The sequence below is a fragment of the Mauremys reevesii genome, linkage group 4 (assembly GCF_016161935.1).
Source record: "Mauremys reevesii isolate NIE-2019 linkage group 4, ASM1616193v1, whole genome shotgun sequence".
NCBI classification, from domain to species: Eukaryota; Metazoa; Chordata; order Testudines; family Geoemydidae; genus Mauremys; species Mauremys reevesii.
Genome location: NC_052626.1, coordinates 33,575,185 through 33,599,545, shown reverse-complemented (window position 1 = coordinate 33,599,545; position 24,361 = coordinate 33,575,185). Strand labels below are relative to the sequence as shown.

The 24,361-nt window shown below is 42.5% G+C and overlaps 1 protein-coding gene across 13 annotated transcripts in view; it reads left to right on the top strand.

The window, feature by feature from the left end:
- Nucleotides 1–210: 210 nt before the first annotated feature.
- The window catches only part of SPATA7 (spermatogenesis associated 7), a 74,646-nt gene continuing 50,495 nt past the window's right edge, over nucleotides 211–24,361 (top strand). For 3 of the 13 annotated variants that reach the window (XM_039538553.1, XM_039538560.1, XM_039538557.1), the window contains exons 1-2: nucleotides 212–359; nucleotides 23,981–24,055. In XM_039538553.1, coding sequence (XP_039394487.1) covers nucleotides 320–359; nucleotides 23,981–24,055 — 115 coding nt within the window. In that variant the 5' untranslated portion in view covers nucleotides 212–319. Of the gene's footprint in view, nucleotides 360–13,252; nucleotides 13,383–22,210; nucleotides 22,372–23,980; nucleotides 24,056–24,361 lie in introns of those variants that run through there. The other 10 variants (XM_039538551.1, XM_039538549.1, XM_039538554.1 and 7 more) reach the window with 8 other exon arrangements.

Genomic DNA, 24,361 nt, shown 5'->3' with positions numbered 1-24,361 from the left:
CTCTCCCTTCTCCATCCCCCCACCCTAACCTCTCCCCTCCCCTCTCCAACTCCTCTTCCTCGCACACACACCCCCAGGCCCTTCTCCGCCCTTAGCCTCTCTCTTCCCCCACCCCCCAGTGGCCTCCCCCTCCCCGGGGCTGCCGGGCCTCGGGACGTAACACTCCCGGCGACGTGACCGGGTCCGTGGCCATAGCAACCCTGCATGCGGCAGGAGCGGCCCCGCCCCGGCTGGGGGGGAGGGGCCGGCGCTACTCCGGAGCTGAGAGAAGGGGCCGGGCCGCGGCTCAGGGAGAGGAGCCTGGGGCCAGGCCAGGAGCATGGGAGTGAGGATGGAGAGCGGCAGCAGGAGGAGCCCAGGTAGCGCGGGCCTGACGCCCCCCGGCGGAGGGGCGGGGCGGGCCTGCAGGGACTCGCCGAGGGCGAAGCCGGGCGGGGGGCGACCTCGGCTGCAACAACACCTTCCACACGGAGCTGTTAGTCATGGCTGGGGGAGGGGGAGACCGGTCGCTCCCAGCTATTGCTCTACCTGCCCCGACGGGGGGGGAGAGCTCCCAGCATGCATCGCTCCACCCTGATCCCGGGGGGCAGGCCCCTGGGGGGAGAGCTCCCAGCATGCATCGCTCCACCCTGATCCCCGGGGGGCAGGCCCCTGGGGGGAGAGCTCCCAGCAGGCATCGCTCCACCCTGATCCCCGGGGGGGCAGGCCCCTGGGGGGAGAGCTCCCAGCATGCATCGCTCCACCCTGATCCCCGGGGGGCAGGCCTCTGGGGAGAGCTTCCAGCAGGCATTGCTCCACCTTGATTCCTGGGAGTAGCCCATAAGAACAGCTATACTGTGTTCAACCAATGATCCATCTAGTCCAGTATCCTGGCTTCTGACAATGGCCAATGCCATATGGTTCAGAGGGAATGAATAGAACAGGGCAATCATCAAATGATCCATCCCATCTTTCAGTCCCAGCTTCTGGCAGTCAGAGGCTTAGGGAAACACAGAGCACGGGGTTGTGTCTTTGATCATCTTGGCTAATAGGCTCCATGAATTTATCTAAGGCTACATCTACACTACAGCTGGGATCGACTCTCTGAGATTAATCCATCAGCAGTCAATTTAGCGAGTCTAGTGAAGACCCGCCAAATAGACAACAGCTCGCCCTCCAGTTGTCTTTTCTCCTTTTATCACCTCTTTTACTCTGTTGTTTTGCCGTTGTGGCATTTTATTGGTCCTCTTTTTTTTTATTATTTGGGGTATACATTAATCTGAGCCTTATTGTGGAGTTTTTAGAAAGTTTCCATGCAGCTTGCAGGCATTTCACTCTTGTGACTGTTCCTTCTAATTTCCATTTTATTAGCTTCCTTATTTTTGTGTAGTTCCCCTTTTTGAAGTTAAATGCAACTGTGGTGGAATTCTTTGGTTGATTCTTTTCCCCTCCAACCAGAAGGTTAAATTTAATTACATTATGAAATGAGCTGTAGTCCACGAAAGCTTATGCTGAAATAAATTTGTTAGTCTCTAAGGTGCCACAAGCACTCCTGTTCTTTTTGCGGATACAGAGTAACATGGCTGCTACTCTGAAACCTGTCATTATGATCACTGTTACTGAGCAGTTCTGCTATATTCACCTCTTGGACCAGATCCTGTGTGCCATGTAGGACTAAATCAAGAATTGCCTCTCCCCTTCTGAGTTCTAGTACTAGCTGCTCCAAGAAGCAGTCATTAATGGTGTCTAGAATTGTTATCTCTGCATACCATCCTAAGGTGATGTACCCAGTCAATAGCCCCTCTAATCTCCCTGAGCATTTCACAATCACCATCACCATCCTGGTCAGGAGGCTGATAGTATATTCCTATTGCTATACTCTAATTATTCAAGCATGCAATTTCTACCCATAGAGATTCTATGGTACTGTGTGATTAATTTAAGATTTTTATTGTATTTGACTCTATGCTTTCGTTCTTCTATTGTTCCACTCCCTCACCAGCACGACCCACTTTGTCATTCCTATATATTTTGTATCCTGGTATTACCATGTCTCATTGATTATCATCATTCCACCAAGTTTTTGTGATTCTTATTATAGCAATATCCTCATTTAATATCAAGCACTCAAATTCATCCATCTTAGTATTTAGACATCCAGCATTTGTATACAAGCACTTATAAAATTTGTTAATATTTAGTTGTCTGCCTTCACGTGATGTAACTGTAAGAGACTTTTTTTCATTTGACTGTTTCTCTTCAGCTCCTACCTGTATTTTGTCACCTTCTATCCTCTCCTTTTTATTAGGATATAGAGAATCCCCAGAAATAAATCCTCCCCTAAGGGATGTCTCTGTCCAAACCATGTGGTCCCCACACTTATTGGCTTTCCCCCAGCCTTAAGTTTAAAAACTTCTTTACAACCTTTTTAATTTTACATGCCAGCAGTCTGATTCCGTTTTGGTTTAGGTGGAGACCATCCTCCTGTATAGGTGCCTCTTTTCCCAAAAGTTATGGTGACCATATTTTTCAAAGCGAAAACAGGACACCCCCAGCCATTCGCCCAAGGCCACCCCCCCCTTGCTGTTGCCGCCCCCCCACCTTGCTGTTGCCCTGCCCCTACCCTGAGCCAGGCTGTTGCCCAGTTGCTGGAACCCTGTAGGGGGTCCACATGCTGGAATGCTGCTTTCCCCCACCCAGCCCCATCCCCACTTGCCCCCTCCACACCACACCCAATTTTTTTGACCAAAGTGGTCATTTGTCCTATTTGCTCTTGCCAGCTGATTAAGTCAGCAAAGAGCAAATGGGACAAATGCCTCCTTTGGGGGGAAAAAAAGTTGGGACAGCTGAGACAGGGCTTAAAAAAGGGACTGTCACGTCCAAAACCACTGTCACGTCCAAAACGGGACTTATGGTCACCCTACTAAAAGGTTGCCCAGTTACTAAAATGCTCCTCCCTACACCATTATCTCATCCACATGCTGAGACCTTCAGTTCTGCCTGTCAGAATGGCCCTGTATGTGGAACTGGAAGCATTTCAGAGAATGATATGAAGGTCCTGGACTTTAATCTCTTACCTTGCAGCCTAAATTTGGCCTTCGGGACCTCTCTCCTTCATTTCCTTATGTCATTGGTACCTACATGTACCACAATCACCAGCTCTTCCTCAGCAATGCATGTAAGTCTCTCTAGCTGTCTTGAGAGATCTGCCACCTTCACATCCGGCAGGGAATTCACCAACCCAACTATGTATATTTCTAATAATTGAATCCCCTATTACTATTATTTGTCTCTTCCTAATAACTGGTGTCCCCTCCCCTGGAGGGGTATACTCAGTGCTAGATGATATCTTCAGTGGCAGAAGGGTCCCAACTGAGGGATTGTTGCCGTCCAGTTCAGTTTGATGTTCTCTTTCCCGAGGCTAGCATCCTCGTTAATAGCACAGAGGCTGTCAGACAGTGGGTGGGACGGCTCTGTGTCTTGGAAAGTCTTGTCTATGTACCTCTCTGTCTCCCTTAGCTCCCAGCATGCATCACTCCACCCAGTCCTAGGGGGCAACCCCATAGGAAGAGAGCTGTCAGCATGCATCACTCAATCCTGATCCCATGGGGCAACTCCCTAGGGGGAGAGCTCCCAGAATGTACCACTCCACTCCACCTTAATCCCAGAGGGCAGCCCCCTGGGGAGAAGGCTACCAGTATGCCTTGCTCCACCCTGATCCCGTGGCACAGCCCCATAGGCAGAGAGCTCCAGCATACCACACCCTAACATGATTTCATGGAGCTGAAGCATGTTGAAGGGATTTTGCCAGGTTGAATTCCAGTCAGTATCAAAACAGAAATTAAAAGTAGTTTCAGATAATACTATACTTTTCCCTGAGTCCTTTTGTCAGTTTTTTTAGCTTTTCAATCACATTTTCCGATTTTTTTAAATGGCACAAAGGTCCACATGGATCAGATTGCAAAACAGAGACCCTAGTGACTGTAATGCATATAAGCAGCTAATGAAATGAAGCATTATGCATGTGCTTAACTTTATGCACTGTGATTAGTTCTGTTGACTGTACATAAAGTTAAGTATGCACATAAGTCTTTGCGGGATCAGGGCCTTAGAAGGTCTGCTTTATAATAATGCACATGTGTGTTTTTAATGGTATCAAGTGCTAATATGGTAAAGATTTGAGTTTCTCACTAATAACCACAGTTTTCAGGGTTCAGACTCTCAGGGTATTTGAAATCAACATATTTTTATTTTTGCCTAAAATTGTTGTTAATAGTTTATGGTGGAAATAAAAATATAACTTGAATTCTGATTCAATTTTCTTGGCTTTGAGGTTTTTGGACAAGTTATAATTTAAAAATAAAGGCTTTAGAGGTTTAAAAATTATTCTTTGCATGGATTCAATCCTTTGTGTCCTGATCCTGCAAACACTTATGCACACGTGTAACTTTACTTCTGAGAATGGTCCCATTGGCATATATGGGACAAAACAAAGGAGTAAAGTTAAACACATCTGTGTTTGCAGGATCAGGCCCTAGCTGTTTTTAAAATGCTCAAGATATTTTTAGGTCTAAAACAACAACAGTATGTGCTAATTTCCTAGCTATCTCTTGTGACAATTGTATAATGAGGGTAGTACTAATCCATGGCTGCTACGCTATTCAGCACCATGTTGAAGTGCCATAGTGATATACAAGTAAGTTTAAGTCAACAGGGATGACATTACATTATCATGCAGTATATCAGTGGTGTCAGTTCAAATCTGTGGTGACACTGACAAGATGATTTCTCTGCAGACATTGTTTGGCCATCAAAACCACAGTTTTAATGTGAGTTTTAATAATGCTTAGAAAAAAGAAATTCGGCGCAGAAAAATACTATCTGTGCCCAAGATTTTTAGTATTAAATTCTCTTTTAGTGGAAACAAGAAAACTACTGACATGTACTGCATAGGCACAGCTGTGCCACGGTAAGCTTGCTAGTGTAGACATGACCTGAAAAGCAATAGCTGGATTGACAGAAGAATTCTTTTGTTGACCTAGAGCTGTCTACACAGGGATTTATGTCGGCTTAACTGTGTCGCTCAGGGGTGTGGATTTTTCACACTCTGAGTGATGTAGTTATGCTGACCTAATTTTCTATTGTAGATCAGGATTACACTACATGCTAAAGTGGCATGTGGCATCTGTAATGTAAAGAAGCTGCTAAAGTATTAGGCTATGTCTAAACTGAAAATGCTACAGTATAGACTCCTCACTACAGCGATGAGAGGGGTTCTTCCTAATGACTTAGCACTGTCTGCATCGGGGGTTAGGTCGGCATAGCTGTGTTTCTGAGATATGGCTTTCTCACATCCATGAGAGACGTAGCTGTGCCAATGTACGTTTCTATTGTAGACCAGCCCTTAGTGCTCCTCAGGGTGGATTTGGTTTAAATTGATTTAAATCACTAGTCAGGAAGACTTGATTTAATCATGGATTTCTACATAAAAGTGCATTCTTGTTGGTTGTTATAACCTTAATACATATTCTTCACAACTCAGAGATAGACATAGGTTTCATTTTTAGAAGGTACACGCTATACATTTTTAAACAGTGATTTATTTTGAAAACTTTTCAAATTAGTTTTACAGCTATATCAGAAAATGGATGGGTGTTTGGTTATTTCATTTACCAAAGGCAATTGAAGCAGATGTTTATGAAGTCATTGGGAGGTGAACTATCTCCAATTCAACAGGTTAATCATTAATATTTGGAGGAGTTTCTTGCCATGCTGTATTAGGAGGAAAATATCACTAGACAGACATTTAAATTGTTTTATTTAACTAAAACAACAACGTTAAGTCTTCTGGATTTTTTTCTTCAGCAGCAAACATATAATATTTTAACAAAACAAGCATATGTCCCTCGCTTCTCACATTTATCTCCAGACTTCTTCTCCTGGTCCAGATTTATTCTGCCCCCAACAATCTTCTATTCATTGAACTTTTTGAAACTTTGCACTTTTAGAAAGTGGTACGGGATTGACTCTGTGTACACAAATTTGCAGAGGGACAATAGAGATGAGGTCTGTTATTTGTCACCTGTATCTATCTATCTATCTATCTATCTATTATTTATTTAAAAACATTTTTGCTGTTAACAAGCGTGTTACCTCTGGAGACAAATTCACAGTTTGAGAACTGAAAAACTAAGCATCTCTGATGGTATCTTCTAGACTGAGCATTGAGTCCCATCGGGTAGATAGAAAGATTAACCTAAATGATCTATACAGAAGCCCTGGAACCCCATAAGATTGGGTCCCTAATCCATGAACTATTGGAACTCATTTACAAAACTTTTCTCAAACATTACATGAATATATTGTCTCATACTATAGCATTAGAATTTGTAATCCCTATTCCATGATGAGATATGTTTGAGCTATAATAGTATCAGAGGGGTAGCCGTGTTAGTCTGGATCTGTAAAAGCAGCAAATTCACACACAAAAGCTCATGCTGCAAAACGTCTGTTAGTCTATAAGGTGCTACAGGATTCTTTGCTGCTTTGAGCTATAATGTATCTTAATTAAAACTATCTTTAGATAGGTTTTTTCCTCAAAAAGCTTTTTTTTAAAAAAAATCCGATTTAAATAAAAAAAATCAGATTTTTTTTAAATCATTGATTTTTATCCACCCTGGTGCTCCTACACATTGAGGTAGTAGTGCAAGTCCCGTAGAGCAGTCAAAAGAATGATTATGATTTACTGATGCTTGTGTCCCTGAGGCTATGTCTACACTGGCAGAGTTACATCGCTGGCAGTTACAGCACCACTCAGAGAGCACTGAAGGGAAACCTCTATTGTGTGTTCACACCCTACTGCTGCCTGAGTGATAGCGTCTTCCCACTTGTGGCACTTGCAGCGGTATTCGGAGCGATGCACTCTGGGCAGCTATCCCACAGAGCATCTCTTCCTCTTCTGCCGCTAAGAGTTGTGGGAAGGCAGAGGGAGTCCTGGGGCATCCTGGGTCCTGTCCCAATGCCCCATGATGCATTGCTTCACATCCCAGCAATCCTCTGTGCTTCCATCCGCATTTGGCACCATCTTTCAATGGTTTGAGTACTGCGCGCTCTGGCTCTTCGATCTGCAGGAACGGATCCCACACTGTTGACCAATATGCTGCTTGCTCTCACTAGCACATCATGGTGGCAGTGGAGTTATTCCTTAAACCACAAAGGCGAGAGGAGTTTGACATTGATCTCACCACGTGTAGTAGCTTTGACATGAGATTGCTTGTGGCGTTCACGGAGGTGCTGACCACAGTGGAATGCCACTTTTGGGCTCGGGAAACAAGCACTGAGTGGTGGCATCACATCATCATACATGTCTGGGCTGCAGAACTTTCGGATGTGGAAAGCCGCATTCATGGGACTGTTTGAGCTTGCCCCAGCCCTGTGGCACAAGGACACGAGAATGAGAGCTGCCCTGTCATTGGAGAAGTGTGTGGCGATTGCACAATGAAAGCTGGCTACTCCAGACTGCTACCGATTGATCGCTAAACAGTTCAGAGTGGGAAAGTCGACTGTTGGATGCGTGTTGACGGAAGTGTGTTGGGCTATTAATCGCATCCTGCTCCGAAAGACCGTGACGCTGGGCAAGGTGCGTGACATTGTGGATGTCTTTGCACAGATGGGCTTCCCTAACTGGGGAGGAAGCGATAGATGGTACGCATATTCCAGTTCTGGCACCAGACCACCTAGCCACTGAGTACATTAATCGGAAGGGGTATTTCTCTATGGTTCTCCAGGCGCTTGTGGATCACCATGGGCGTTTCACAGACGTTAACGCATGCTGGTCTGGAAAGGTGCATGGTGCACTCATCTTTCAGAACACTGGCCTGTTCAGGAAGCTGCAAGCAGGGACTTTCTTCCCAGACCAGAAGATCACCGTAGGGGAAGTTGAAATGCCCATTATGATCCTGGGAGATCCTGCCTACCCCTTAATGCCATGGCTTATGAAGCCATACATGGGGAACCTTGACAGCAGCAAGGAGTGATTCAACAACAGGCTGAGCAAGTGCAGAATGACTGTTGAGTGTGCTTTTGGCCATTTAAAGTCCCGCTGGCGCTGCCTATATGGGAGGCTGGACCTGGCCAATTACAATATTCCTATTCTTATAGCTGTGTGCTGTACGCCCCATAATATTTGTGAAGGGAAGAGTGAAAGCTTCACTTAGGGCTGGACTGCTGAGGCTCAGCGCCTGGAGGCTGAATTTGAACAACTAGAGACTAGGGCTGTTAGAGGGGCACGGCCCAGGGCCATAAGGATCAGGGATGCCTTGAGGCAGCAATTTTAAGCTGAAAGTCACTAATATTTGTTGCTGTGCTCGAGAGTGCAGTGCTTGTAATACTAGGAGATGATTGAGATTGGTGCATGTGATGCACTGTGAAGGTTTAAGAAAATTGCCTGTTGCTTTGAAGGGCTCTGTTTGCTTTCAGTTAATGGAATAAAGATTGCATTCAAACCAAAACAATTCTTTTATTAAAAAGCAACAACTTGAGGAGAGAGACAAACAGCACTATGGGGTATGGGGGAAGGGAGGGTCCCAGGAGGAGGCGGGGTCCCAGGATGGTTAAAGATTTGTGTATGTCCAGGTATTGTATGCAATCTTGTTCTTTGGAGTACAGTGCAGCGGGTACTGTACTTCAGCAGGTCCTAATTGCAGAGGGAGGGGTGCTGAGTGCAGTGGGTACTGGGAGTCCGCAGTGCTGGACAGTGACAGGGGAGGAGTGGACTGTCGCGGGTACAGACTGGAGCCAGGAGGTTGATAAGAGAGTGGTGGTGGTGTCTGGGGGGCGCATGGGAAACAGTTTTGCAGCAGCGGCTGCGGGGGAGGGCGGGCACAGAGCTGCTTGGTTCGCAGTGCTAGTAGCGCCTGGAGCATGTCCGCTTGGTGCTCCATAATATTTAAGAGCCACTTTGTGGCTTTGTTCTGGTGTGCCACGTTCTCCTTTCGGTCCCTCTTCTCACTGTCCCGCCACTCCTTCAATTCTTGTTTTTCAGCTGCGGAGTGCATCATGACATCACGCAGAAAGTCCTCTTTAGTTCTTCGTGGTTGCTTTCTAATTCTGCGCAGTTGTTCAGCTGGCAATAACAAAGAAGGAGGCTGGGCTTCCAAGGTCATACTTCTGAAGCCAAAATACAACATTTTACAGAAGCAGTATTGTTTGCAACACAGAGACCACTGATTCAGTGATTTAAGACACAGCCACTATTCACATACCTGTCATTAACTGGCTGACCCCAGGCAAGCACATATGAGCCACAAGACCCCAAAAATTGTGAGTAACCACAGGGGCAGGAGAAATCAGTGTTCCAGGACCGTACTGTACACTGGGCATGTGGCTCTTGGGGCGAGTCAGCACTGTAGGGGCAGCCTGATAACCATTCCTGTCCCCACATTTTCCACAGGATGTGATCATTATGGAGGATATCTTGCTGCTGAGAGTGAGCAGGGAATCAAGGGAGGGTCTTCTCCAAGACTGTGGCTTCCGCCCTGGCCCTTATACGGCTCGCCTCTGTGCAGGAATGGTGTCCGTCCCCCTGCCTGCAGTGATGGCAAAGTGGTGTGGGAAAGTTACCCTTAATGGGGCAAGAAACAAAGCAGCTCTGCCAAAGAACCTGCGGCAGAGGATTGCCCGGTATCTCCATGAGAGTTTCGTACAGATCTCTGAGGCAGATTCCCGTGAAGTGAGGGAGTCAGTCAACAGCTTGTTCCACCACTCAGACTAGGCATGTGGCGGTACACGCATCATTCAGACACAAGCCTGCTTTCTGCAACCTTTCTGCCCCCAACAACTCGCCTCAGCGATTCCCAAAATCAAAGCCACTTTCCAGGGGCCTCCTCTCTTGTTTGTGCTTCGCCAAGCTCTGACAGCTGTGACTGGTTAGCCTCCTCCAGGGTAGAGAAGAGCTTGTGGCAGCATGCATTTCTGACCTCCTAGTCTTCCTCTGCCTCTGGGTTCCCCTCCTTCTCCACATCCTCTTCCAAGATTTCCTCTTCCTGGCACAGTCCACTCTCAACTGGCACACGAGCCACAGAAGTATCCACAGTGGCCTTCGCAGTGGAGGTGGGGTCGCCACCAAGTATCGCATCCAGCTCTTTGTAGAACCAGAAGCTCGTGGGCACAGCACTGGAGCAGCAGTTTGCCTCCCACACCTTTTGGTAGGTGTTCCGCAGCTCCTTAACTTTGACGCTGCACTGCAGTGTGTCCCAGTCATGGCCCCTTTCTGTCAAGCATCGTGAAATCTGTCTGTAGGTATCCAAATTCCTGCAGCTGGCGTGCAGCTGGGACTGGACGGCCTCCTCTCCCCAAATGCTGATGAGCAAGTTACACTGGCAAGTTTCTGCGCAGTAAAGCAGCTTTTTGCACTCAAACTGCAGACGTGTAGACACTGCCAAGCCACTTTGTGCACAGAAACTCCTCGGTTGCAGCACTGAAAAAACCCACCTCGATGAGAGTTGTAAGGCTATTTGTGCAGAGGCTCCAGCACTCTATTGCCAGTGTAGACACTTGATTGCTTTCTGCGCTGTAATTGGCCTCTGGAGCTGTCCTATAATACCTCGGGTAACTGCTCTGCTCTTTGTTTTGAGCTCAGCTGCCTTGGAGACATGCACCCCTGCCTTCAGAGCACCGTTTCTGACAACCATTGTATGCTGTGCTGATCTGCTCCAGGACACAAAGCAAACCACTAATGTGGAATGCTCATGCTGTTAAACACGGAGGCAGGTGTGTGTGTGTGTGAGAGAGAGAGAGAGATTCCTGTGCAGAGACCCCAGGGAGGGAGGCCAGGGCTGATGTCAATGTTTCCCCCTGCCTCAGGACCGGTTGTTTCCTGCTGCTGTCTGAACTTACAAGACAGCATGCTGACACACTCTTTGTCCCCCAGAACACACTGTCTCTCTCCCCGCTTCATACACACACTGCCTGTCACGTACACTTCCCCCCTATCCCCCCCCACACTTAAGTTGAAAAGCAGCTGGTAATGTAGTAGAAAGTCCCTGGGACAATGGAATTGGGAAATCTGCATCACGTGATGCTGTGCCTGCCCCATGAGGCATTGAAAGCCCTTCCCAAAGCATCCTGCAGCCAGGTACACAGTGGGATTGCTACCACAATGCACTGCTGACTTTGTCAGTGTAAGAGAGCTGCTAATGTGGATGCGCTCCAGCATCACAAGGAGCACAGTGTGGTCATGCAACAGCTATTTATTAATTCCAGCGTTTTAATAAAAGTGGTATAACTTGTGGTGCCGAAACTTGCCAGTGTAGACATACCCTAAGATGCTTAGACCCAATGCTTAAAACATAGAACACAGCTACCCATTGAACTTTTCTGAACATTCAGATTCAGTTACCTTTTAAACTAATTTATTTTTTCCTATTTAGTTTCCGTTAATAAATAAACCACTGATTGACACAGCCAGCACTTTCTGCAATTGTCACAAAGCAAGAGCAATAGTGCTTCGTCCATAACTTCCGCAGTCAGCAAACTGAAACTTTTAATTAGGAAAAAAAATTGTAATGAATTTTTTCAAGATTTGCTTTTGGTTTCCTTTGGTTTGAGTCAGTTTAACACAAGATTATTTCATTCATCACATTACTTTCTAATCAATCAGTTAGGGGTTTTTTTGGTAGTGTTATTTTGCTTTTTGTTTGGGAATTTTTTTAACAGTAAAACATAAATATCTTTCAGTTTGTTCATTTTACGTTGTTTATGCAATGTGTTAGTAGGTTATTTGTCCTGGAGCACTGAGAAAACTAGCACACTGTTGAGCATTAATAGTAGACCTAAAGAAGAGCTTCCTGCATGTAATTCAGCATGCCTATTAATAGTACATATTTAGTTAATGGACTGTATAGCGTTACCATGGTACATATGGCAGACACTGATATCTGTTGTAGGAAGCATGTCACTTTCATAACATTTCAGTTTTACACCCAAATGTAGTTGATTACATGCAAAATTCAAACACAGCAAAATTGGAATTTCATTTTAAATGCATATTATTGCATTTTTTTTTTTTGGAACTGAATATGTTTTATTCAAAAAGTCTAGAAAATTACAAGAACTCTCATCCAGCAAACACCGCTCATCTCATATTAAATTATAAAGTTAACTGCATTAAAGTCAGATTAATGACCAAATCTTTGTCCCATCAAAGTCAATGGGAGTTTTGTCATTGACTTCACTGAGACCAGAACTTGGTCCAGTATGCTTGAATTCAGTTTGCATAAACAGAAAAAATCATAGTTAAGACCACTATGTGCTCAATTTTGCCTTTATGATTTTAAAAATATTTTTTGTAGCTTCCAAAGTAGGTGCAGGCTCTTTTCACTTTGCATCCCATATGGCAGCCACAAACAAGCCCAATACCTAATTTTCAGAGGAAATTGAGCTTTTTCAAAGCTGTCATTGCATCTGTCTGGCTCTTAAAGTGAATGACTCCAAAATGGCATGTAGGAGTTGAATAATCCCTCAGGAAACCACAAAACCTTGCAGATTTCTTCCATGCATGTGCCCCATGTTTTTCTAAATAATAAAGTGATATCATCATGCTAGTGGAAGTGGTAAACTCCTGGGCTGACATCTTACTTATTAAGGCCATTTCTACACTACAACTTATGTTGGCAAAACTTTTGTCTCTTAGGGGTGTGAAAAAACACTCCTTTTGGGCAACATAAATGTTGCCAGCATAAGCGCTCTTGTGCACTGCACTATGTCAGTGGGAGAGCGTCTCACGCCTACATAGCTACCGCCACTCATTGAGCTGGTTTTATTTTGTCGACAGGAGAACTCTCTCCCCTCAGCGTTATGCAGCTACACGAGCGCTCTTACAGGGACACAGCTCTATTGATACAGACATGGTCCAAGTTTCAGACCAATACAGAATTTTGTGGACAATTTATAAATCCTATTATAGGGCCTGAGTTTGAAATGCTGACATTATTATATATTATAATTATTGTAGTAATCAGATACAGGTTACCCTGTCCCTTCAGCATTCCTTCTCAAAAACAGATTAATGGCCAAATTATTTCCACTTTATTCACGCAAGTAGTCTTATTGAAGACCTTGGGATTGGGAATGTGAAGGCTCAGCCCTAGGTTTGTGGGGTCCTGTGCAAGATGCTTGAGAAGAGGTCGGGTTGGTCTGTTAGAATTCTTTAATCTCTCTTTCATACAAGAGGGAGAAGGAAAGGATTTCAACAGCTGGTAGATGATGATGGATCAAAATGTAATTGTAGATGGAAATCATCCAGCGAGGGTGTCTCTGGAGGGATCCCACTGGGATCTGTTCTTGGCCCAGTGCCATTCAATATCTTTATCCATGTTGTGGAAGGAAATATAAAATCATTTCTGGTAAGGTTTTCAGGTGACATAATAATTGGTGGAATGGCAAATAATAATTGTGGGCACAGGTAAGTTATATAGAGAGATCTGGATTGCACGGTAACCTCACTTGAACAAATTTGCATTTTAATACAGCCAAATGAAAGGTCATATATACATCTAGGAACAAAGAATGTGGTCAGACATGGGGTGGGAGGGGACGGACTGTATTTTGGAAATCAGACATTCAGGAAAGAATGTAGGGATCATTTTGGATTATCATCTGTACATGATTTCCGAGTGCACTGTGCTGGCTAAGGGAGCGAAATAAATCTTTGGATAGGTAAACAGGGGAGTATCAAATAGAAGTAGGAATGTGTTATTTACCAGTGCATATGACATTAATGAGACCATTAATGGAATATTGTGTCTCCTACTGTGTCCCATTCTGGTGTCCACTATTTGATTTGTGCAAGACAAGATTAAGAGGGAGTCTATTATGATGTATATAAGTATGTACCCGGGGAAAAGATTCTGATAATAAAGTGCTCTTTATTTTGGCAGACAAAGGCATAAGAAAATCCAATGGCTGGATGCTGAATCTAGATAAACTCATACTGGAAAGAAATTGTACATTTTTAATAGACCTGTGTTATACAGGAGGTCAGACAGGATGATTACCATGGTCCCTTCTGGCCTTAAAACCTCTGAAACAGAGAGTAGAGTTAACCATGGAAATAGGGTTGCCAACTTTCTAATCGCACAAAACTGAACACCCTTGCCCTGCCCCTTCTCTGAGGCCCCACCCCCAGTCACTCTATCCCCCCTACCTCCATCGCTCGCTCTCCCCCATACTCACTCACTTTCACCGGGCTGGGGCAGGGAGTTGGGGTGAGGGCTCCAGCTCAGGGTGCAGGGTCCGGAGTGGAGCCAGAAATGAAGGGTTGAGGATGTGGGAGGGGGCTCAGGGCTGGGGATGGAGGGTGGGATGTGGCAGGTGGTGAGGACTCTGGCTGGGGATGCAGGCTCTGGGGTGGGGCTGAGGATGAGGGTGGAGGAGGGGGCTCAAGGCTGGGGCAGGGAATTGGGGGTGCAGGAGGGAGTGTGGGCTCTGGGAGGGAGTTAGGGTGCAGGAGGGGATTCCGACCCGGGGCAGGGGATTGGGGTGGAGGAGGTGGTTTGGGGTGTGGGCTCTGGCTGGGCGATGTTTACCTTGGATGGCTCCCAGTCAGCAGTGCAGCGGGGCTAAGGCAGGTTCCCTGCCTGCCCTGGCCACAGCTCCCAGAAGTGGCAGCATGTCCCGCCTCCGGCTGCTAGGCAGAGGCGCTGGGGGCTCTGCACGCCACCTGCACCTACAGGCGCTGCCCTCACAGCTCCCATTGGCCGTGGTTCCCAACCAATGGGAGCTGCGGACCCAGTGTTCAGGGTCAGGGCAGCGCATGGAACCCCTGTGGCCGCCCCTGTGTCTAAGAGCCGGACAAGCCAGCTGCTCCCAAGAGCTGCCTGGAGCCAGGGCAGGCAGGGAATCTGCCTTAGCCCCACTGTGCTGCCGACTGGATTTTTAGTGGCCCAGTCAGTGGTGCTAACCAGAGCCACCGGGGTCCCTTTTCAACCGGACACCTGGCAACCCTACCTGGAAACAACTTACCTAGGAATGTAGTGAATTCTCTGTCAGTCTAAGTGTTGTACCATGGGTACTGTGCTATATAATTGGTTATGTTTTGGCTATGTAAAGTGTATGTTTTATAGTAAGAATTAAGGTATTAAAATAAATAAATAGAATAGTGAATACTAGTATTAGCCATTTTCTTTTTATGCCTTGTAAGTAACAGACAGAATTTTGTTGGTGTCCGTGTTAATTAAATTAAATGAATTTTGGAGGCCCAGGTCCCAATATGGGAAAGGACAGTTACAAAATTTAGTAAAGTCTAATTTATAATGCCTTTCTTGTTCAACATAAAACACTGCTATTTGTTACCTTTTGAAGGTCTCTGCAAAAAACTGTGTATGTGAATAAGGAATGTATGCATCAGGAAAAAATAAGGTGTAAAGGCCATTTTTGAAGCCAAATGGGCAAAAAAAACAATATAAAATAAAAAAAACTCAAACTCAAAAATGCCAAAGAACCATCAGTGCGCATCCATGGTTGGGGTTTGGGGGGTGGGGCAGACCAACAACCCTAAGGTGAAGGCTGGCACCCTTAAAACACAAAATAATTAATTCAAAGCCAAACAAAATAACCCTCTCAAAAGTGTTTTGGGCCATCAAAAAATAACGCCAGTTAAAAAGTAACCAGTCACAAACTAACACAGCAAAATCCATAAACTTCAACAACAACAAAAAACTATAAAAACAAAGTACTTTGCCATGGGACTTTGGGTTCGTCTTGCCACTACTCCAAAAGCATCAGATCGTGACCGACAGAGCCTGTTTCCCCTCTGCGACCAATTTGGCTGGCCACTTAATTAATCCAGACTCTAGATTAGTAACTATAAACATCGACTGACGGAACTGTGTGCGTGGTGTGTGTGTGTAACTAAAAAGCACATGCTAATTGCTGTATTCTCAATAAATGCGGCATGTTGCCTTTTCCTCTATAAAAAGATCTCGTGTGCTCTGTTTAAGCATAACATTTTTGGTAGAGAATGTGGGCAAGTAGTAATAGCACCTGTGTTTAAAAATATTTTTTTTAAAAAGTAATCCAAAAATAATATTTTGTTCAAAAAATTACTCCTTTTAAACAGATCTTGCTCTGGTAAACCAAACTCTAAAAAATATAGGCATTTGGTAATATCTAAATTAATAAAGGTGTCACTTTAAAAAATAAGCAAATATTTTTTTTTAAAAAAGGTAAAAAATTAACTCTGCAAAGGCTAAAAAAATCAAGCAGTTAAACTTTATGAAAATATTTAAAAAAATAAAAAAATCTTGGTTTCTTTGCAGCTATTCTAAAAAAAAAGGGGGGGGAGGGGAGGGAGGGGGCTTTTCCAAAAAAAGTCTATAAATAAGCCAGGCAAAAAAACAACCTAATTTAAATCAAATTTGGATGTCTGTTTCTAAAAGATATGCTCAAACTGGAAAAAAATTGGGTTTGATGCAAGAATCATTTGATGAAATTCTATGGCCTGTGTTACACAGGATGTCAGACTAGATGCTCATAATTCTCTCTTCTGGCCTTAATTGATTAATAAAATTTATAATGAACTAAATTATAAATATTTTGTTTTTTAAAATGTCACTACTAGTATGTACAGAAGTATTGGAGCGTAAGCTTTCGTGGGTGAATACCCACTTCGTCAGACGCATGTAATAGAAATTTCCGGAGGCAGGTATATATATGCAGGCCAGAATCTGTCTGGAGATAACGAGGTTAGTTCAATCCTGAGCTGATGATGTCAAATTTGCAGATGAACTGAAGCTCAGCAGTTTCTCTTTGAAGTCTGGTCCTGGAGTTCTTTTGCTGCAGGATGGCTACCTTAAAATCTGCTATTGTGTGGCCAGGGAGGTTGAAGTGTTCTACAGGTTTTTGTATATTGCCATTCCTAATATCTGACTTGTGTCCATTTATCCTTTTACATAGAGACTGTCCGGTTTGGCCGATGTACATAGCAGAAGGGCATAAATGGACACAAGTCAGAGCTGAGCTTCAGTTCATTTGCAAATTTGACACCATCAGCTCAGGATTAAACAAAGACTGTGAATGGCTAGCCAACTACAAAAGCAGTTTCTCCTCCCTTGGTGTTCACACCTCATCCTCCCTGATTGAACAAACCTCGTTATCTCCAGACTGATTCTGGCTTGCATATTTATACCTGCCTCTGGAAATTTCCATTACATGCCTCTGATGAAGTGGGTATTCACCCACGAAAGCTCATGCTCCAATACATCTGTTAGTCTATAAGGTGCCACAGGACTCTTTGTTGCTTTTTACAGATCCAGACTAACACGGCTACCCCTCTGATACTTGACTACTAGTATGATATTTTATTTTAATGTTAAAAAAATATTGATAATGAAGGCCTTCATCCCACACATATTTAAGTAGCTATGTAGATTTACTCATATTAATAGACCCATTATCTTCAGAGGAACTTTTCATGCTTAAAGTTAAGCATGTGCATAAAAGTGTTGCAGCATCGGGTCTACTATTGTATTTTTATTTTAAAAACAGTCTCACAGCATAAAATCTTTGTCAAAACAGAAGCCTAAAGTTAATATCCTAAACCCAATATCTAAGCATTGAAAAAGGTGGTTTTCAAAGGAATATAAATGACTTAGGAATACAAGTCTGACTGGTTTTAAACTGCAAACCTTGAAGAAAGACTATAGCCCAGTCAAAGAGTGTCATCTGTCTTGATGTGCAGAAGTTCAGTACATCAGAAAGTGGTGTTGGTTGTAAAAATAGCCCCGCTACTTCCTTATCAGTGTTGTATTTGAATTTGTGTTGATCTCACAGGAAGGATGTTAATGAGACATAGAATTGTCTTTTTCAGTATAGTTGAATGTTATAAATATCTTCTTAAAAATTCTATGTAAACTCTGAAATTCTTCTAACAATTAGGAAACTGTTTAAGAAAGAAGTACAGAATATCCACCTTAGCAATTTAAGGCTGTAAAATGGGAAGAAAGTAAGAACTGGCAACAGGTAAATAAAAAAAAACAATTTAATGGAGAAATCATTTAAACAAAATATTTTTTCAACAAACAAAAAATCATGATTGATATCCACCCTTGCCACTGGCTGGAAAAAAAAAGTGAATGATTCTCATCCAGTTTTCCCTTCTGTACTGCACTGTATCCTTCATTAGCAAGCAAAGCCCACAAAAGGAAGCAATTACAAGCATTAACAATGTACTAAAGGACCTAATTGATTTTTGATGTTTCTTATGTAATTTTGTTTACATTCTGTACCTTGAGAAGCTGTATATATGACAAAACTCTTGTGTAAATTACCTAGGGTGGACAATGCAATATCTCTGAAATTTGAATAAACATGTGGCTTCCTACTGCAGTTGTTTGCATTAGGTATCAGAGATATATATCCATGTACTTATTGGCAGGAAAAGTTCATTTTCTGAAATGACACATTTAAATCTGACTAATTTCTTAAATAAAGCTAAAACTGGTTTGTACAGTTCCCAGTTCAGTTCTACATATTTGTTAACAAAAAGTTTAAAACTGTGGTCAAAGGGTGTTTACAATGGAATCATTTATTTTTACAAGGAAAGAAAAGCACAGGTAGTAAAGGTTCATTTTTAATCAGAAATTTTATTATTATTTATATTGATGTTTGTATTAAAAGTCCCCAATCAGGACTGGGAACCCGTTGTTCTGGGCAGTGTACAAACATGATTATTTCCCCAGAGAATTTACAATTTGAGAGCCTAATCCAAAATTCATTGAAGTCAGGGGAAGGACTGTCATTGGAAAGACTCCCACAGACATAAATGGGTATTGGATCAGGTCCTAAATAGACAAAGCAGACTTACAACAGTAGACAGAAGTAGTTGTATCTTCAAACACCTAAATTCGATATCTTCCATTGTTGTATGCAGTGTAGTTGTATAAAACAGAGACACTGGATTATTATAACAATCTATAACACTCTAACCCCATCTTTTTTGTCCTATGAGTGCAGAGGTGTTAGCCGGTTACTCTATCTTGAATGATCCCTTAGAACAGTGTTTCCCAAACTTGGGATGCCACTTGTGTAGGGAAGGCCCCTGGCAGGCTAGGCTGGTTTGTTTACCTGCCCCGTCTGCAGGTCTGGCCGATCGCGGCTCCCACTGGTCGCAGTTCGCTGCTCCAGGCCAATGGGAGCTGCTGGAAGCGGCGTGGGCCAAGGGACGTACTGGCCGCCACTTCCAGCAGTTCCCATTGGCCTGGAGCAGCGAACCATGGCCAGTGGGAGCTGCGATCGGCCGGACCTGCAGACGGGGCAGGTAAACAAACCAGCCCGGCCCACCAGGGGCTTTCCCTATACAAGCGGCATCCCAAGTTTGGGAAACATTGCCTTAGAGTATGTACTGACTACTTTTATACTTAACAATCTGTTTCACCTTGCACTTAGCTGTGAAGCTTGGAGTACCTTTCCCAGACCTGAAGAAGAGTTCTATATGGCTCAAAAGCTCATCTCTTTCACCAATAGAAGTTGGTCCAATAAAAGATATTACCTCACCCACTATATCTCTCTTACAGTAGACAGAATGCATTTATATTGTTTGAAGTGATAGGTACAAGTCTTATTACCTTTTATTCCCCCTTTCCATCTTCCCAGAACAAGTCATCCTTACCCCTCCCCCCGACTATCCAAATCCCCTAGAAAACATCTCTATTGTCAAGCTTATGTATATTCTATAGCCATGTAATTTCCTGAAGAATCTGCCCCCTGTGCTCCCAAATATAAGCCTTACATTTTAATTTCTAGTCTATCGTTGTGAAGATAACCTTGAAATATGAACTGAGTGTAAACTGACATAATGTTGTCTTCCTGAGTCCATGGGGGAATGATAGGGCCTGTTATTAGATGGCTTTGTGTCTTCAGCTAATTTCCTGAGGTCTGTGTAGTTTGGGGGCAGACCCTGCTCCTCCTGAGGAGAAAGATTCAGAGGAAACTCTGCAAGATATCTCCCTCTTGGCTCTGTCTTTTGGGTTTTCCTGTGGTAAACGGATGATTTAGATCATTGTTTTGTTTTTTACAAATTACATGTATTAATAGTAAAAGGTTGGTACAGTAACACCAAATATTTCACTTGTTACAGTTGAACAGTGTGCCATCTGCTGGTGATATAATGTGCTGCTTTTACAGATGGCTATAATGTAAATGAATAAATTCTAGTGTATACACAACCAAAGGTGATAACTAGTCAGGAGGCTTCAGTGAAGTCAGAGGGGCAATGTTTAGAAAGATACAAGAGCAGAGATGAAAGCAGGAATGTAAATGTAAAGAGCCTCGCTGGTGAGGCTGAGAAATTTGAACCTGGTATGAAAGGTGAGCGGAAGTCAACGGAGGAATTCATTTAAGGGGTTAAGCTGATCTGATCACTGATCAAGAGAGATGACTTTACTAGTGGCATTTGATATGTACTGGAGGAGAGGCAGGGAAGCCAGGGAGAAGGAGTTGCAGTAGTCAAGTAGATAATTGACTAAGGTAGGGCCAAGAGATAGTGATCTAAGTGCAGGAGAAAGGACAGATTTTAAAGATATTTTAAATGAAGAACAGATAGGATCTGGCAACAGCCTGGATGTGGCCCGTTTTAGTTCTTGTAGGGTCAAATAATCTGTGTGTATAGTAGACATTCAGGATGTGAATATGTAGTAACCCAGATCACAATGTGCCTCTCAAATTATTTACTTGCATGTGGAAATTAGCAACAGATATATCCTGTCCTTTTCAAGAGTAATAGCTTTTGCAGTACATCCAAAAAATAGATAGATGCTTTAAGCTAATGGACTTGATAGCTCCTTCCCTTTTCTATTCAGAGCTTCTGGTGAATAGTCAGAAGATTTCTATAGCATTTGTGCTTTGTTTCTGTAAAATGTAATATGCCTACATTTGGAATACAGTAAAAAGCCCATTAAAGAGCTTGTATAATGGAACTGTACATTCACTGAGCGTTAAGACATCCCAGGTTTGGAAATGCTGTTATATTATAAAAGAAGATTCCATGTGACAGTGGCTTTGACTATCTATTCAGGATCTATAGTACACCTCTACCCCAATATAACGCTGTCCTCGGGAGCCAAAAAATCATACCGCGTTATAGGTGAAACCACATTATATCGAATTTGCTTTGATCTGCTGGAGCATGCAGCCACGCCCCTTCCCCCCCCCCCCGGAGTGCTGCTTTACCGCGTTATAGCCGAATTTGTGTTATATCTGGTTGCGTTTTATATCAGGGTAGAGGTGTATTTAATGTAACTACACAGAAAGAAATTTACTACTTTGCTCTCATTGAAATCATTACACCCATCCAAAAGAAGAATGTCTTAAGATTTCCCCATCTATTTTGATTTTTATTAACAGTGCTTTAAAATACTATAGCCTATAAAAGCCAAAAGGGTCCTATAGTTTATAGCTAGTTTTTAGAAATCATCAAATGCAAACCAATTTTATCTTGTTCCCCATACCTTCTTTACTGTTATGTTCCATGTGCCAGAAGCAACAAATATAGCCCTCAATTCTGTAAACATGCTCCCAAGTGCTTAACTTTAAGCATGTAATTAGATTACTCATCTGGTTAAAGTTAAGGAGATATGTAAGTTTTTTCAGGATTGGGGCCATAACCAGAGAGCTGCTCTGTTTTATCAGTTTCACTTTGTTTCTCTGCTTGTACATGGAGCAGAGGTGATGGGAAGGGAAGCAGTGAGGGATTTGGACTGGGAAGGAAGGGTACGCAATCAGAGAATAGGAGGGGAGTTAAAGAGAAGCAACCAGGAAACAAGAAGGGATAGAAGCAGTAATGAAGAATGGGAAAAAAGATGCAGATGAAGAAAAGGCTGGCTAGTTTTTGGTGTTGACCTGAATAGTAAAAGTTACATCCCTACTTCTAATGTGAAGGACCTTGAATTAGGGGATTTAAAAAAAACCATATTTTTAAAATTTAATTTAAAAAAATACTATGTATCTCAAAATAAAAACATCTTTCTTTTCTCCACAATTTTTCAAATATCTTAATTTTTTAAAAATTAATATAGTAAAAAGCATAGTGTATTTCATGGAGTGTAGTTGTACCGGAGACTGAAGAGTCCAAGTCCAGTGTATTAGATAACCACACTTATTGGTTACTTTCAGCCTCTTACCTCACAGAGCACCTGAGGTGTGTTTACATCTGCTTATGACCATGCACCTTGTCATGTGTTTTTACTTGCACACAGTGGTGTATCAGTTGTAAGGCAATCAGTCACATGACCATTTCAGGCTCTCTTAACATCTACAGGTGAGAGAGAATGGGCTAGTTCAGCCCTGGACAATGATCATATGTTCCTTGAAATTGGCTGCAAATTATTATAGTCAATAGTAAGTGGAGTAGGTATGGTACTTTAACTTCAAGAAAGAAATCTTGTTTTAGAAGAGTCTTGTGGATTTTTTCTTTTTCTTTGTTTTATATTTTAAATTCTTGAGGTTAGCCACATAGAGTGAAGGCTCAGAGCATGTTATTGCTCATAATAATCAATATTTCCTTTTAAAAATTGCTTCAGAAATGTGGAGTTTCTCTGAAATCAGGTGGTGATTTTTAAGATCCTAATTTACATAAGATACAATAGCTGGGATTTTCAGTTGCACTCAGTGTGCTGAGCACTTTTGAAAATCATACTGTCAACAGGATAAAATATTGACCAGTGAACAACAGCTGCTGCATTTAATATTAAGACATTTATTTTCTGAGCAGAATATGTTGATTCTATGATGCTTATTCTCCTATTATGCCAAATGACTGGTACTAGGGTGAGTTGTTGCATTAACATTTGTCATAGAATAGCTGCTCTGTGAATGTTTTAGATCTAAAGATATTAAATGGAATCTCTGCTAGTCCATCAAACTGTTGGGAAGTTGAATGATTATTTTTTTAAATGACCTCAGGAAGTGCAATATCAGGTTATCTTTATACGGCATACTTCGAAACAAACTCCATTTGTTGCTAAGATGGTTTCTTATTGGAGGAGAAAGCACAGATTGTTTCCTTAAAGTGTTCAGAATTTATCTTCATGCCCGAAATTATGGGCATGAAGATAAATTACATCAGCATCTATCATCGGAAAAGATTATACGTACATCAGTCATTTGATGTAATGGATTTAAAATCCTTAACAATAAAACATTAAAAGAAGTTATATTTTAGCCAAACACAAGTTTTTATTGGGCCCTGTACGGGATAACTGAGTGAAATTTAATGGACTGTGATCTACAGGAGATCAGACTAGGTGATCTAATGATTCATTCTGGCTTTAAACTCTATGAATCTATGAAAACATCACAGTCATACTTTGTATGCAGTGTTGTTGTAGCTGTGTCAGTCCCACGATATTAGAGAGACAAGGTGGGTGAGGTAATATCTTCTATTGGGCCAGCTTCTATTGGTGAGAGAGACAAACTTTCAAGCTTACACAGACTCTTCCCCAGGTCTGGAAAACAGACTCAGAGTGTCACAGCTAAACTGAAGGTGGCACATATTGTTTAGCATAAGTAATTAACATATTTCAAAGGAACATTCCTTTGAAGGGACCATTCTCTATGCTAAACAATCTGTGCCACCTTGTATTTAGCTGTGACAGTCTGAGTACCTTTCCCAGACCTGAAGAAGAGCTCTGTGTAATCTAGAAAGCTTGTCTCTCTCTAACCAACCAAAGTTGGTCCAATAAAAGAAATTACCTCACCACGCTGTCTGTCTACAATCATACTTTGGTATTTAGGTAATATGTGAAGCTCATTGAACTGTAATGATGTTCATGTTATAACATTAAATAAAGTCCACCCTTCCAGTAATCTGACTGGCTGCCACAGATTCAAATTTCTCATTAATAACTGATTTAAACAGACCTTCGCAGCTTTAAAGAAACATGTTCTGCTTTATCCTATTTGTCAAAATATGTATTTCCTTCTAATTGCTTGACATCTTTGTTTTAAGTGAGCGAATACCCAGCCATTCCCAGATATGGTCCAGCAAGCCCATTTAAAGGACATTTAAGTACTCAGAGTAATGGTAAGTAATATGTATGATTAGATAAAAGGGTTGTCATGGTTGCTTTGTATGGACATGTTCATTTTATGATTTAAAAAAAATTTTATATCATTAAAACCTTTGACTTAAACTTTTACTGAGGTTTTAATAATAGTAATATACAAATACGCTTTACTGAAAGAACATTTGGTCTTTTCACATTGGGTTTTATGTATCTTGGTGCTTTTGCTGGCTAGAATACATAAAATTACAGCTAAAAAGGTAAAAATACTACCTTTAAGTGTTATTTCTTATGAGCTAATGGCTCAAATAGAATGAATAATATGT